At 40.8% G+C, this 14,466-nt stretch overlaps 1 protein-coding gene across 1 annotated transcript in view; it reads left to right on the top strand.

The window, feature by feature from the left end:
• Positions 1-14,466, top strand: part of MDN1 (midasin AAA ATPase 1) — a 152,735-nt gene that overhangs the window by 29,205 nt on the left and 109,064 nt on the right. The window contains exons 10-15 of the mRNA XM_065888608.1: positions 652-845; positions 1,997-2,078; positions 4,888-4,983; positions 6,326-6,438; positions 8,404-8,552; positions 9,436-9,496. Of these exons, the coding sequence (XP_065744680.1) occupies positions 652-845; positions 1,997-2,078; positions 4,888-4,983; positions 6,326-6,438; positions 8,404-8,552; positions 9,436-9,496 (695 nt within the window). The remainder of the gene's footprint in view (positions 1-651; positions 846-1,996; positions 2,079-4,887; positions 4,984-6,325; positions 6,439-8,403; positions 8,553-9,435; positions 9,497-14,466) is intronic.

Here is a 14,466-nt window from a genome sequence, read left to right on the forward strand (position 1 = left end):
TACATGATATTTTTCTTCCTTCTCAAGTAGACTTGACTTAGCAAATCCATATCATAAAAGCGTTGAACCAATATTATGGGCACCAAGTATTATACCGCACAGAATTCTTGATAGCTGTCAAAGTGAATTGGGCTAGATCTTTTGCTTGTTAACTTCTGTTGTCTGATAAAAACTACTTTTTATCGGGACTTAACACCAGCTCCTTTTACTGTGATTTGCTTTAAAAAACTTTCCTTTTCCCATTAACTGCTTCTTATTTGCTTTTGTCTGAGAAATGACTTAATGACTGTACTAGAATTGTGTTTAAAAAATTAGAGTACATATTACTTGAAGGATACTTCAATGAGTAAGTGCCTGGGACTTGGATGCCTGAGTTGCTTGAGACCCTTTTCCCATCTAGCTTCTATACCCTAAGCTGTGTGATAGGTGGTGAGATTGCCAGATAACTGAGTTCTGGGCAGGAAAAAGTCATGGTCTTTGAGGGGTGGGAGGTATGGGTGAGGGTGGAAGTTGTTATACTTGGTTAAGATGACAGATTTCTTAGAAAAATTCATTTTTGGTTGACTAGTGTCAGCAGCAGTTTATGTGTGCTTTTAAAAATCACTCTGTCTGCTGCTAAATTTTCTTTGCTTTTTTTTCTCTCTCTGTCAGGTTCTTCGAAATAGATATCCCAGCTTATCGGTAGCAACCGATCACCTGCTTGACATTTACATCCAGCTTACTGGAGAGAAACATCACCCTCTGAGTGATAGTTCTGTTGGAGGGGAACAGGCACCCGAGGAAGTTTCAGAAGCCAGATGGGAACACAAAAGACTAAGCCTTGAGGGGAGAGAATTGTCTCTCAGGTACTGGGCTAAACACTTTTTTTTTTTTTTATGTGGAATGTAGGCCTCTCAGCGCTGTGGCCTCTCCGGTTGTGGAGCACAGGCTCCGGACACGCAGGCTCCAGACGCGCAGGCTTAGCGGCCATGGCTCACGGGCCCAGCCGCTCCGCGGCATGTGGGATCTTCCCGGACCGGGGCACGAACCCGTGTCCCCTGCATCGGCAGGCGGACTCTCAACCACTGCACCACCAGGGAAGCCCTGGGCTAAACGCTTTTCAGTTGGTGTTTTAAAAACTGCTTCCCTCAGAAGTTCTTAGCAGCTAGAACTGAGTGGTTACAAGAAGTCAGGTTTTGAAATTAGACGTTTGGGCTACTTCATAGTGTTCAGTCCCTTTTTGAGATCTATAGTTACTGAATGGGAAGGCTTATGAAGGTAACATTATGTTAACTTTAACAAATAACTTTTTTCTTCCAGTTTTATTGAGATGTAATTGACACAGAGCACTGTATAAGTTTATGGCATATAGCATAACGATTACATACATCATGAAATGATCACTGCAATAAGTTCAGTGAACATCTGTCATCTCATAGGTACAAAATTAAAGAAACAGTAAAAGAAAAAATTTTTTTTCTCATGATGAGAACTCTTAACAACTTTTTATATATAGCATACAGCAGCATTAATTGTACTTATGTTGTATGTTATATCCTTAGGATTTACTTATAACTGGAAGTTTAGCAAATAACTTTAAAAGCCAAAGTTGGGAATAGTTACTGACATAGCTCTTTCACCGGATGTCCTTTTGTGACGCTTGGGGTCTTAAATAAAAGACTGTTGGGTTTTGCTCTGTATAGTGAGTTCCATCCATGCCTTTGCGCTTTGTTCTCAGTGGTTGACTTGCCCTTTGAGAAATGAGAATTAGGTGTGGGCAACTCCCCTCAGTTTGCTCTGAGAATTAATTGCTCCCTGTCTCCTGCTACCTTGTCTGGCATGGATGGGGAGAAGTGAGTTCTAGGTCACTTCCTGGTAGGAGAGGGACTGGGACCACTCATTCTTTTTCCTGACACTGTTTATCTTCAGTTGCCAGAAGAAAAGAAGAGTCTTTGTTGTCAAGTGTTCCCAGACCTAAGTAAGCTCTGCCCCCCGCCCCCCCTTTTTTTTTTTAAAGGGACCTACTGAATTGGTGTAATAGGATTGCCCACAGCTTTGACAGTCTGTCTTCATCAGCATCATTAAATATTTTTCAAGAGGTAAGATACAGTCTTCCTGCTTGCTTCTCTGTGCTCTTTAAGGCTGTTGATTTCTACTGTTATTTTCTGTGTCTTGACTGCTATCAAAAAGTTTTTCTTTTGTGTAGGTACCGTTTATTATCCTTAGCTAGTTAAAACTGAACTAATGTTGCCTTAAAACTAGTTGGGCCTAATAAATGTTTTGTGGTTTTTGAAACAGGTTACTACTAATTTCAAATAAGTATAGTTTGAATTAGAGTAAAACAGATACAGTACTGAAATTAAAGCTTAAATGAAAAGAAAGTCTCCCGGGTGATAATACTATTATAAAATAGAAAGTGTTTCTAAGATCTTTAGTATTTATTTCTGTATATAATTTCTTAGTCTGTTTGATAGATTTATATTTGTCTTATCCCACCACTAGCCTCAGTAGGGCCTTTTTAACTTTAGTCCAGAGAAATTAATGTGGGGTTTGTAAAGTACATCCTTGTGTGCTGGACGTGGGGACAAAATGTGTTGCGTGGGAGGGAAGCTCTATTGAATTGTAGCTCTGCCACATTCAGTAGAACAGAGAGAGATTTATTCCCACCTGCTTAAGAATAAAGTGATGCTGCCTGAAGATCTCTGGGCTGTTAAAACATTAACCCATTTTGACTATAAAGTGTTCTGGTTTCTGTCAGCTAGGACTGAGGAGAGAATAGTGACCCATTTTGGTTAGCAGTTTCTCTCTGTGTTTGGTTAACTTACTTTGAGGAGAAAGAACCCACATTTGGAGCACACACTTAAGCCGGCTGAACTCTGAAGTGCTGTGTGCCAGTCCTTTAATCCTCTTCTCTCCATTGAAATTTCCTTTCCATTCTCCTGCATTTCTCATCTTTCTTACAGGTAACCTTGTTTTGTACTTTTCTTTATTTCATTTAATTTTTAAAATTTTATTTTATTTATTTATTTTTGGCTGCATTGGGTCTTTGTTGCTGTGCGCGGGCTTTCTCTAGTTGTGGCGAGCAGGGGCTACTCTTCATTGCGGTGCGCGGGCTTCTCATTGCGGTGGCTTCTCTTGTTGTAGAGCATGGGCTCTAGGCGCCCGGGCTTCAGGAGTTGTGGCTCGTGGGCTCTGGAACGCAGGCTCAGTAGTCGTGGCGCGTGGGCTTAGTTGCTTCGCGGCATGTGGGATCTTCCCAGACCAGGAATCGATCACGTGTCCCCTGCACTGGCAGGTTGATTCTCAACCACTGCACCACCAGGGAAGCCCCCCCAATACTGTTAAATCTCCTTCCACATCCTTTTCTATGCAAATGGGATTAAGAACTTTTTTACTGTATCAGAACCTTCCCCCCCGCCCCACACATACCCTTGAAGAGATCAGGCCAATTGTTTTACAGAATGTTTCACCTTCTGGCTTTATCTGGTTGCTTCTTCACTGCTTTGACACCAACTGGTGTCCTGCAATTCAGTTCAGTTTTGATACTGACTACCTGGAGTTAGTGTAGACCCCACAGGTTCAGGGGCTCAGTCCTCTGCAAGGCTGCCCCACTTTAGACTCTAGCCGCAAGTCTCAGATGCCCACCCACACTTAGGACCTATCAGCTGTAAATTCAGGGGTTCCCACAACCTCCTCAGGTACAGTAATCACCTCACAGAACTCATTGGAAGCTCTGTACTCACCATACAGGTCATAGTTTTATTATAAAAAATATAACTCAAGAACAGTCAAATGGAAGAGACACATAGGGCAAGGTTTCAGGAGTCTGAGCACAGGCACTCCTGTGGAGTCAGGGTGTGCCACCTTCCTGGCACATCACTTTGTCACCAATCAGAAGCTCTCTAAGCTTTGGATGTCCATTATTTTATTGGGGTCTTATTCTGACATTGGCTATTCGATTGAACTCTATCTCCATCCCCTCCCCTCCTCCAGAGGTTGGAGATGGAGCTGGAAGTTTCAACCCTTGGTCTTTCTGGCCTGGCCAGAAACTATCTAAGGGCCCATCAAGAGTTACCTTGCTTAGCATAATAAACCTGCTAAGGTCCATAAGGGCTCCAGTAAATAACAAAAGACACTCCTTACTCCTGGTAATTCCAAGAAGTTTTGACGCTCTGTGTAAGGAATTAGGGACAAAACTAGATACATTCTTTTTTAAATGCTTGCATGAAGTTTATTGATACATTACACTTGGTGGCAGCAGAACCAGATATATTCTTTGTTTTGCCATACTCGTGTCCTTTCCCTTATCATTTTATCTGTCTTTCTTGTATGTAGAAGTTTAACAAAATGCTTGATGTATTCAAATTCAGCTTTTGTAGGGGTAGAATCCATTTGGTGGTGATACGTATTTTATATTTCATTATAGCAGAAGACGTATCTTGTTGGCCTATCAGTCGTTGCTAAGATTAAGTACTGGGTTAGGGTAATGACAGCGTAATCCCTTCATTGCACACCAGGAGCCTCCCTTTACATCTAGAAAGTAATCTTCTGGTGTTACCTCCACTGTCTGGAAGTCGTTTCCCCCCACGGAACCATATACCCAAGGATTAATGCTAATTGCTATTATTACCTGAATTTTGGATTTGCAAACTGAGGCGTTTGTGTGTGTTTTCCTAATTAACTGGTATTTTGATAGTAAAGCCTTCACATTTTTTGGTGTCCTGTCTCTGTTATGGTAAGGTCCTTTGAGTCTAGGATTGGTACTTTATTTGTATTCTCCTTAGTCTTACTTGCAGAAAAGTTCTGCTGGATTTTATGTTCCTCCCTTTTGTGGCCTGGATAGTGATGCTCTGTTATTAATGTATTATTTTAAAAATCAGTTGGCATTTACCTTGGTTATTTTAATAGGCTCTGGACTGTTTCACAGCAATGCTCTCTAAGCAGACAAGCAAACTGAAAATGGCAGAAGTCATTGGAAGCAAATTGAACATTTCCAAGAAAAAGGTATGTAATACTATTTTTACTTCCCTCTTGAAAGGAAGCTGGGATATTTAGCTTAATTGCTGATCTCTGGTCCTTACCTGGAACAGCTTTTGCAAATAACAGCCTCCTCTGTCAGAGTTGGTACTTTCATTGCTGCCTCTCATGGGCATAAAACTCACTGTCTCCTGGATAAGTAGTTCTCCCTGTGTTCCACGTTCTTAGAGTGCGCTGCCTTGCATCCTTTTTCACACGCACGCCTTTTTCTCCAGTGCTTAAGGAGCATGTTATTCTGTAGGTTGTGGTGTCAGGACTGGAACCATGTCATAGTAACTCCTTTGTCTGTAGCTCTGTGCACAATTAGATTTTTTCCAACTTTACAACTTTTTATAGTTAATATATTCAAACATCAAAAAAGTTGAAAAGTGGAACACCTGTATACCCACTACTTAGGTTCACTGCTGATACTGTTAATATTTGCCTTTCCTGTTTTATATCAAAATATGTACTTCTGGAGGAGAGAGCCTTTCAGCAATGGTGTTGGTAGCTGGAGAAATGTCTGGGGCTCATCTTGAGGCAGATATTTGGCGTTGCCAAATGAATGATGACTCAAAAGCCTTAGTCAGGAACCGAGATGGTTAGAGGTGTTCCTTAGGCTATCGGGAAACTATCGGGATGGTTTTGGCTGCAGGTAATGGAGCACCTACTAAAAGGGGCTGAAGTAATAAGTATGTTAATTATAGTAGACAAGAGAAATGAGACTACCATGATTGGCTTAGGTTGATCAATATTCAGCCCCTTTGGTTGAAGAGGGGTTTACCTTCCCTGGGCAATTTGCCCCTTTTACTCCTAACCCCAAACCCTGAGCAAAATCTTGGTTCTTTGGGTTAGCGATGAGGATAAGCCTGATGGGTACGTGTCCTGAGCCTCTGTCACAGCTTCTCTTTCTGCTTTGGCTGTCGTCAGATGTATCATGGTTTATTCAAGTGACTGTTTCCTGCATTATGTTAGAAATTTAAAGCAGAGGAAAGCATAGAGGAAGAAAAATTACTTTGGTTTTTTTTCATATCTTTTAAGAGTAAAACTTTCTGTTCACTGTGTTCACTTCATATAGGTAGATAGAGGCTCATTTGAATGAATAAAAAGTACTATTACAGGGTAACATTCATGATCAGTGTTTTTAAAAACATATGAGAAACTTGGAGAATTAAAAAATATATAATTAAAAGCTAACTTACCTGTCTTGGAAGCCCGAAAATGCCTCTTAGTAGAGGGCATGTTAGAGGAGCACAGTAAGCCTCACGGATGAGAAGTATTTGAAGAACATGCAGAACTTTACTCAGGTAAAATCTTTCCCCTCCCATAGGCTGAATTCTTCTGTCAACTTTATAAACCAGAAATTGCGATCAATGAGCTAGATGTGCAAGTGGGTCGAGTGCGGCTTCTACGGAAACAAAGTGAGACTGTCCACATACAGAGGTAAACAGGGTTCCAAACTGATCTGAGCACTGTGGGGTTGTTGGGAAATTGATAGAAGGAATGTCTGGTCCAGCCCCTTATTTTTGAGTAAAACATGTCAGAACTGTGATCTCTTCAGTGTACTAGACAGTAAGGAGCAGTGATTTCCCAAAATGTGTTCTGTGAAACTAGATGTTAATAGGTGGAGGAGGTGATGAGGGTCATTAGAGACTTGGGACTAGCAAAGGTATATCTTTGATTTTATTCATTGTAGTGTATTTAGTGAAGTAAGCATCACCTGGAGGTCAGGCTTGGTCCTAACATTAGTCTGTTAATCCCTTGAGGGCTGGAGTTGTATACGTTTCTGAGATTTATTAAAGTTATTTATTAAATATTTGCTATATGCCTGACGTTGTGCTGAGTACCTTTTTGCATGTTTTCTCATGTAGTGGTTGTAGTAAGCCTGTGAATTAATGTGTGTGTTAGTGTCCTTAGGGCTCTCCTAACAAATTACCATAAACTTGATGGCCTAAAACAGCAGGCATTTATTCTCAGTTCTGAAGGCTGGAAGGCTGAAACCAAGGTATTGGCGGGGCCACACTACCTCTGAAGACTCTTGACTCTTCCTGGCTTCTGCTGGCTCCCAGCAATCTTTGGTGTTCCGTGCCTTGTAGCTGCATCAGTCCAATCTCTGATGCCATTGTCATATGGTCTTCTTCCCTGTGTGTGTTTCTTTGTGTCTCTGAATTTCTCTTTCTTTATAAGGACACCAGCCAGTGGATTTAAGATTGACCCTTAAATCCAGTATGATACGATTTTAATCTTATTATACCTGTAAAGAGCTTTTTTCCAAATAAAGTCACATTCACAGGTTCTCAGTAGACATGAATTTTGGGGGAACATAATTCAACCCTCTACAGCTAGTAACTGTTGTTATCCAGATTTTACAAGTTAGGAAACCGAGCTAAGAGAGGTTAAGTAGTTTGTGCAAGGTGACATAGGTAGTACAGATGTTTTATCTTATTGGTGTTTTGAATTTCCGGAGCCTAGTGAAGTAGCAGTTATGTAAATGCTCCACGTATGTAGAATGAATGAATTCTGCACTTCATATGTTGTAAGGACATCTGTTATAGCAGCGGTCCCCAACCTTTTTGGCACCAGGGACTGGTTTCGGGGAAGACAATTTTTCCACAGATGGGGTTGGTCGGGGGTAGTTTCGGGATGATTCAAGCACATTACATTTATTGTGTACTTTATTTCTATTATTATTACATTGTAATATATAATGAAATAATTAATGCAGCTCACCATAATGCAGAATCAGTGGGAGCCCTGACCTTGTTTTCCTGCAACTAGATGGTCCCATCTGGGGGCGATGGGAGACAGTGACACCCGAAGTGTGTTGCTTACGTCCAGTCTAGTCCGCGAGGTGCAGTTTGCCACTTCCCGCTCACTGGTAGGGTTTTGACATGAGTCTGCAAGCAGTCGCTTTATTACGGTCTCAGTGCAGTCAGACCTCTCTGCTGATGATAATCTGTATTTGCAGCCGCTCGCCAGCGCTAGCATCACCGCCTCAGCTCCACCTCAGATCATCAGGTATTAGATTCTTATAAAGAGTGTACAGCCTAGATACGTTGCATGCAGTTTACGGTAGGGTTCACCGCACTCCTATGGGAACCTACTGCCGCTGCTGCCACAGCGGAGCCCAGGCGGTAATGCGAGCGACGGGGAGCAGCTGTAAATACAAATGAAGCTTCGCTCGCCGGCCATTCACCTCCTGCTGCGCGGCCCGGTTCCTAACAGGCCATGGACAGGTACCAGTCCCTGACCCAGGGGTTGGGGACCCCTGTGTTATAACATGAAGACCGTCACGCTGAGTTGCCTCCTTCTTGTTTGTTGAATGTGGGAAATATGATTCCTCAAAATAACACAAAGAGAAGCTTGCAGCCTGTTCCTCCAACTGCTTGCATACTTTCCCCTCCCCAGGGAGAAGCACACCTTTGCTGCTACGAGGCCATCCTCTGTTCTTATTGAACAGCTCGCCGTGTGTGTTAGCAAAGGGGAGCCTGTGTTGCTGGTGGGAGAGACCGGAACCGGCAAAACCTCCACCGTCCAGTACTTGGCTCATATTACAGGTAACTCCTAGAGGGGAAGCACTCTTCCCCCAGACAGCAAACATTTGACACTGACTGCCTTTTTATTTTTTAAAAAATATTTATTTATTTATTTGGCTACGCCAGGTCTTAGTTGCGGCATGTGGGATCTTTTTAGTTGTGGCATGTGGGATCTGTAGTTGTGGCATGCGAACTCTTAGTTGCAGTGTGTGGGATCTAGTTCCCTGACCAGGGATCGAACCTGGGCCCCCTGCATTGGAAGTGAGGATCCTTAGCCACTGGATCACCAGAGAAGTCCCCTGACTGCCTTTTTAAAAAATAAAAAGTCCAAAGAATATTGGAATTTAAGAAGTGCCACCACTCCACTTCCCCTGGAGATAAGCACTGGAAATTTTTACCTTGGAAATAATGTATTCTTTCCCCCTGGAAATAACCACTGTTAACAGATGGGTATTAACTTTTTTCAGTTCTAATCTGTGGTCTACAAATACATACAGATTTGGTTTTGTTTTGAAACAAACAGGATCATTCTCTGTGTATTACATTTAGTTAATAAGCAAATTGGACATCTTTAAAAACAGAACTGCCTCATTCCTATTCTGATGGCTAAATAATATTTCACACTGGATATTTATTTAGTTCTAATTCATAGACATTGACTTACTGAAGGGTTTTTTGTTGTTTTCAGTTACCTGATGCTAGAGCAGTGAATCTTCTTTTATATATCTCTGGGTTAGGTGAAAATTTTGAATAGTCAAGATTCCTGAAAGTAAAATGAGGGGGTCAGAGGAAATGCACATTTAAAGATTTGCCCTGTGCCCTTGTCCACGCATCCTTAAGGATCACACTGGATATTGTCAGTCTTTACATACAGGGTAACCCTTTTGCCCTTTCTTTATTAAAGGCCACCGTTTGAGGGTTGTCAATATGAATCAGCAAAGTGACACTGCAGATTTGCTGGGAGGGTAAGTGTGACTTTAAATCTTTTTCTTGTTATTTTGTGTTCACTATTTGAGGTAAGAAATACTTTTTCTCTGTAAAGCTCAAAACTAGCCTTGGAAAAATGTTCAGAGAATTGCCCCCCTACGCCCACCCCAGCAGGGTATTATTTATTAGAATTTATTAAGGAGCTCTTGAGTGTATAGATGTTTCTTTTCATTTTAAAGAACACTTGAGGTTCTTGCTCTCAAGGATCCTGCTGGGAGGGGGAGGAAAACAAAAAGGTAAGTATGTAATCAAGTACTGTTTGTGTGTGCGGTCATTTATCTGAAGCCTCTGTTCTAGGCTCACGCTGCCTTCAGGCTAGGCTCTCCTGCAGTTTGATTATCTTTGAAACATTAAGTAGCCTCCACTTTGTTAAATGGGACGGCTCATGGCGCTCCACTGTGGTCAGTAAAATGCCCTTCTTCCTTATTTGTGGTTTTGAATGTTAGTTTCATGAACAGTTTTAGTCTGTGCTGAAGGCTGTAAAAGCGATGGCTGCTATTGGCATACCTTATGTTGAACCCTAATAGGGTCTGTCCCATTAACTCTAAGCAGTTGCTTACACAAACTCTTAAAGGCATAAGATAATAGAATTTATTGTCCTTTTTGCTCTTTGTGATATCTGCAAGAAAGCTCTTTATTTACTCTTTTTTTGAGGACCACATTATGCTGTAGCATTATTTTTACTATCACTCTTCCTTGTCTTATATCCCTTCCTGCTCTGGATGGAGTGCTACTTTGGAATCCTGCTTCCTTTGGTGCTTCTCATTTTCTTACCATCCCGACCTATTACTTCTGTTCTGCTCTACACATGCCACTAATTATGTATTTTAAATTTATATTCTGTCTTTGAATCCGTTAGCTGAGGCTTACCTCTCTTACTCTAATTCTACTTTGACTTTATTTTTCCCCAGTGGTCTTTGTACCTTGTTTTCATTTTACTTCTGTTCAGTTAATTGACACTTAATCTCCCCATTCCCTCACTGTGGTACTTGCAATGTGTTCTTATTAATATATGGAATTTGTTACTTAACTAGGCACGTCTATACTACTTTGTATTTCTCTCTATTCTGTATCTATCTATGTCTTTAGTAATATCCTACTGTTAAGTATTCCTAACACAAATGGCGTTAGTCTTGTACTAATTGAACATGCACTGGATCTGTCTCTTCTAAGAATTTGTAGTGTTACGTCAGCCGTTGCAAGTAGTTTTAAATGTAGTGAGTACACATTGTGCCTTGATACTATTAATAATACAAAAAGGTTGAAATCAGAATTTGTTAACTGGAATTTTATTTTGGTGCAACTTGGTGAAAAAAATACATATCCATTTGTCCTTGTGAGTAGGTTAGCATTAGTCATCAAAAGAAAACTTACATGTTTCAATCTTCGTATAGTTGGAAGTATGCCTTATTTTCTGTTCTTTTGTATTATTGGCAAGTGGTGTGTAAATCACATCTTTTAATATATATTATCGATGTATGAATGACTCCTTTGCTTAAGAACCCTTGTGTATACAATTGGAAGACCAAAAATGATTTTAAAAAGACAAGGGAAAAAAGAAAAAAGGAAAAATAAATAAAAGCAAGGGAGTAGAAAACAAAGCAGCAGGTAGGGAGGTGGGTTAAAGAAGGGCTAATACTTCTATTTTGGCAGTGTGTGGTTAGTTTCATCTATGAAACTAGTTCTGTGTTTTGTAACTTACATTAAACATATTTTGCATTTATCAAATACTATGGTTAAAATATAATAAAAGAAATTTGTAGTCCTAATTAGTCTGGTTTGCAAATCTGGATCCTTTAGATTGGTTTTTTTAAAATAATATAATTAAGGATAAATATATGTTATAAAAGTAAAGCCTTCGAGGCCATTAGGCTCTTAAATTGCATTACTGCAGATTGCCTTCTGATCTTTGTTTGCATACATACCCCCTTAATTTTTTTTTTTTTTTTTTTTTTTTGTGGTACGCGGGCCTCTCACTGTTGTGGCCTCTCCCGTTGCGGAGCACAGGCTCCGGACACGCAGGCTCAGTGGCCATGGCTCATGGGCCCAGCCGCTCCGCGGCATGTGGGATCTTCCCGGACCGGGGCACAAATCCGTGTCCCCTGCATCGGCAGGCGGACTCTCAACCACTGCGCCACCAGAAGCCCCCCCCCCCTTAATTTTGATTAGTGTTAGTGTGGTATATCTTTTTCCCTCATTTAACTTTTAACTCAATTTTGTCATTCTATTTAAGTAGGTTTCTGATAGACAGCACATAGGCCTTCAGATTACCTGTGAGTAGAGAAGTAAACCAAATTCTGACAGAGTTGGGGTAGAGAGAGCTTATGAGACTCTGTAGAAAAGAGTAGAAGATACAGAGGACTTAGATGAAGCAGGTAAAAATCATTCCAGAAAAGGAAAGTCTACCATTAAATGGCAAAACACAGAACACAGGTTCACATCCCTGACTATAGGGAATGGGGTTGGGAGGGGTAGCCTCTGAGGGAGAAACAGATAAATAGAGAAGGGGGAGGTATCCTTGGAGAAGTTAACAATGAAGGAAAGAACAAATGGGAGGAAAATTAAAGGTCTCATAGAAATAGAAATAAAACGGCTAACCTGTGTCCTCCTCTAAGCCACCCATGGAAACATCCATAAAGGAAACTGCGCAGGAGATTGCAGGGCAGGAGTGCATGCTTTCAAACTCAGAATCCTGACCCCAAATGAAGTGAACCGTTTACCTTTTCAGTTACTCAGCATGCACTGTTTTGTGTCTCTTTTACACTTCATGTTCTTTCATGTATGATAATTTTGGAGAGTCATTTTCTTTTGTTCTAGCCATTTTCTAGTGAACTCTTGTATGTGGTCTCCATGTATTGTGTATGTAACAGGTAGACCCTGAGTGACTCTCCATGAGGGCCAGGTGTTCTAGACCTCCCTCCCCTCTTGGCCTTTAGGTTGCTCCTGAGGCATATTTTCTCTGCAAAAGACATCATGGAAACCCTGGTCTCTAATGGTTCGTAGTTTGATTTCATCAGTTCTCCCTGTGGCAGGTTAGTTTCCGTTGAGTATTTGTGTTACAGTTTATTTCTATTTATTTTTCTTTTCGGAAAGGTGTATGTATGTTTGTTCATTTATTCATCACTTGAAACATATGATGACTTAACCGTTCCAGCCAGTATGCTTTCAGCTTTAAATGAACAAAATTTTTTCTTAAGGAGCTCAGTCTAATTTGAAATATAAAGCCATTTCTTTCATGAATTCAATTCACTGAGCCAATTACTAGTGGTAATAGTTGTCACAGGTAACTCTTAAATGGCACTCCTGTGCCAGCTACTATTTTGAGTCTTCATCTGTGTTCAGTCACTTAGCCTTCTTAACCTGTTGATTATCCCCGTTTACACTTAGGGGACCTGAGACTCACAGGCATTAAGTGCCTTGTTCAAGGTAATGGGTAGTCCATGACTTGAACCCAGGCAGTCTGTCTTGATCGTCTCCGTTCTTAGTCATTACTCTGCTGCCTCAGTTAGCTTTGGATCCATCTATTCTGACATCTTTAAGACTAGCTCTTTTATTTAAATAACGTGTGTGTTTAATTTCTTACCACTTCTGTTGTCATTGTGGTTCATCGTCCTCTGCCTGGTCCAGCGCAGGGCTCTCATCTTTGCTTCTACTCTTACCCTCCCCACAGTCTCTCTTCCATTTAGTATTTACAATGATCCTTTTACAGTGTGATCAGATCTCATCACTCTCTTCCTCAGATCCTTCCACTGACTTCTCTGTCCATGTGGAATGTACTCCAAACCCTTCATCACCTGGCTCCGGCACGTCTCTGTCTCCTTCCTTTAGCTCTGCTCTGTGTTGATATTTCCTCTGTGGCTCCCCAGCTGCCCAGGGATACTTGCTTAGCCTAACCCTACCTTGTTTGATTTCCTTCCAATTCCCATCTTTGACACAGCCTCTTCTGACTGTCATAGTCAAGTACCAGTTCTTTAAGCCACTCTCCTTTCACTTTATCCAGTCATAGCACTTGCTACTTGATATTTTATACTAGTAGGTGTATTCCCCTATTGTCTCTTTGGTTAGATTGTAAGCTGCAGAGGGGCAGGACGTGGTGGGTCTCATTTACTCAGTGCTGAACTCCAGCAGGCGCTCAGTAAATCTCAGCTGAAAAAATGGGGTAAAGAAATGTCTTTACTAATTAATGGGTTAGTGCTTACTGGGAAGCGACATTGAGTTTGTGAAGTTCTCATGCTTTCTGTCTCTGGAATCAGAATCTTCCATATAGATGCTCAGTATCAGGGCACTGGGTTTCACTCATCTCATTATTCCTTCTCACAGGCCAGTGAGTAAATAGTATCCATGAGTTCTCCAATTGTGCTTGACTGTTCTGAAACATATTCTGGTATTGTTTCAGTTCTCAAATTATATTTCTTAGAAACAAAATTTATGTCATCATTCTTGAGTAGTATTTAGTATCCTAGGCCACGGAAAATTGTATACTTGAGATTTTCCAGGAATGATTAGTCTGCTGCTTGGGCAACTTCTTTTAAATTTAGCTAGAGCAGTGTTTCTTGACTCTATACGTTATTAACCCCCCAATATTAAATTAAATTTTAATTTAAATGAACTAATTCCCTAATTCCCCAACCAGAAAAATAAAATGCTAAGAAATAGGAGAGACTGTAAATGCTGAGAAATAAAAAAAAGTTGAGCCTTGGAAGGTCACAAACCATTGCAATGTCTTAAGATATTTTTTTTAACCGTCCCCCTCCCCCAATTTTGAATCTCTTTGGGAGTAGTCTCCCCACCCTCCATTGACAAGGCATGATGTTCAAGTAAGTTCTTAAGATGCTTGAATAAGTCAATTTCAGACATTATATTTTCTAAAATGTTTCAAAAACCTTTTGGTCAATCTTAATAGAGTATGGTTTATCATCAGATATACATGATGTTTATTTAAACATGT

This window comes from Phocoena phocoena, chromosome 12 (genome assembly GCF_963924675.1).
Source record: "Phocoena phocoena chromosome 12, mPhoPho1.1, whole genome shotgun sequence".
NCBI classification, from domain to species: Eukaryota; Metazoa; Chordata; class Mammalia; order Artiodactyla; family Phocoenidae; genus Phocoena; species Phocoena phocoena.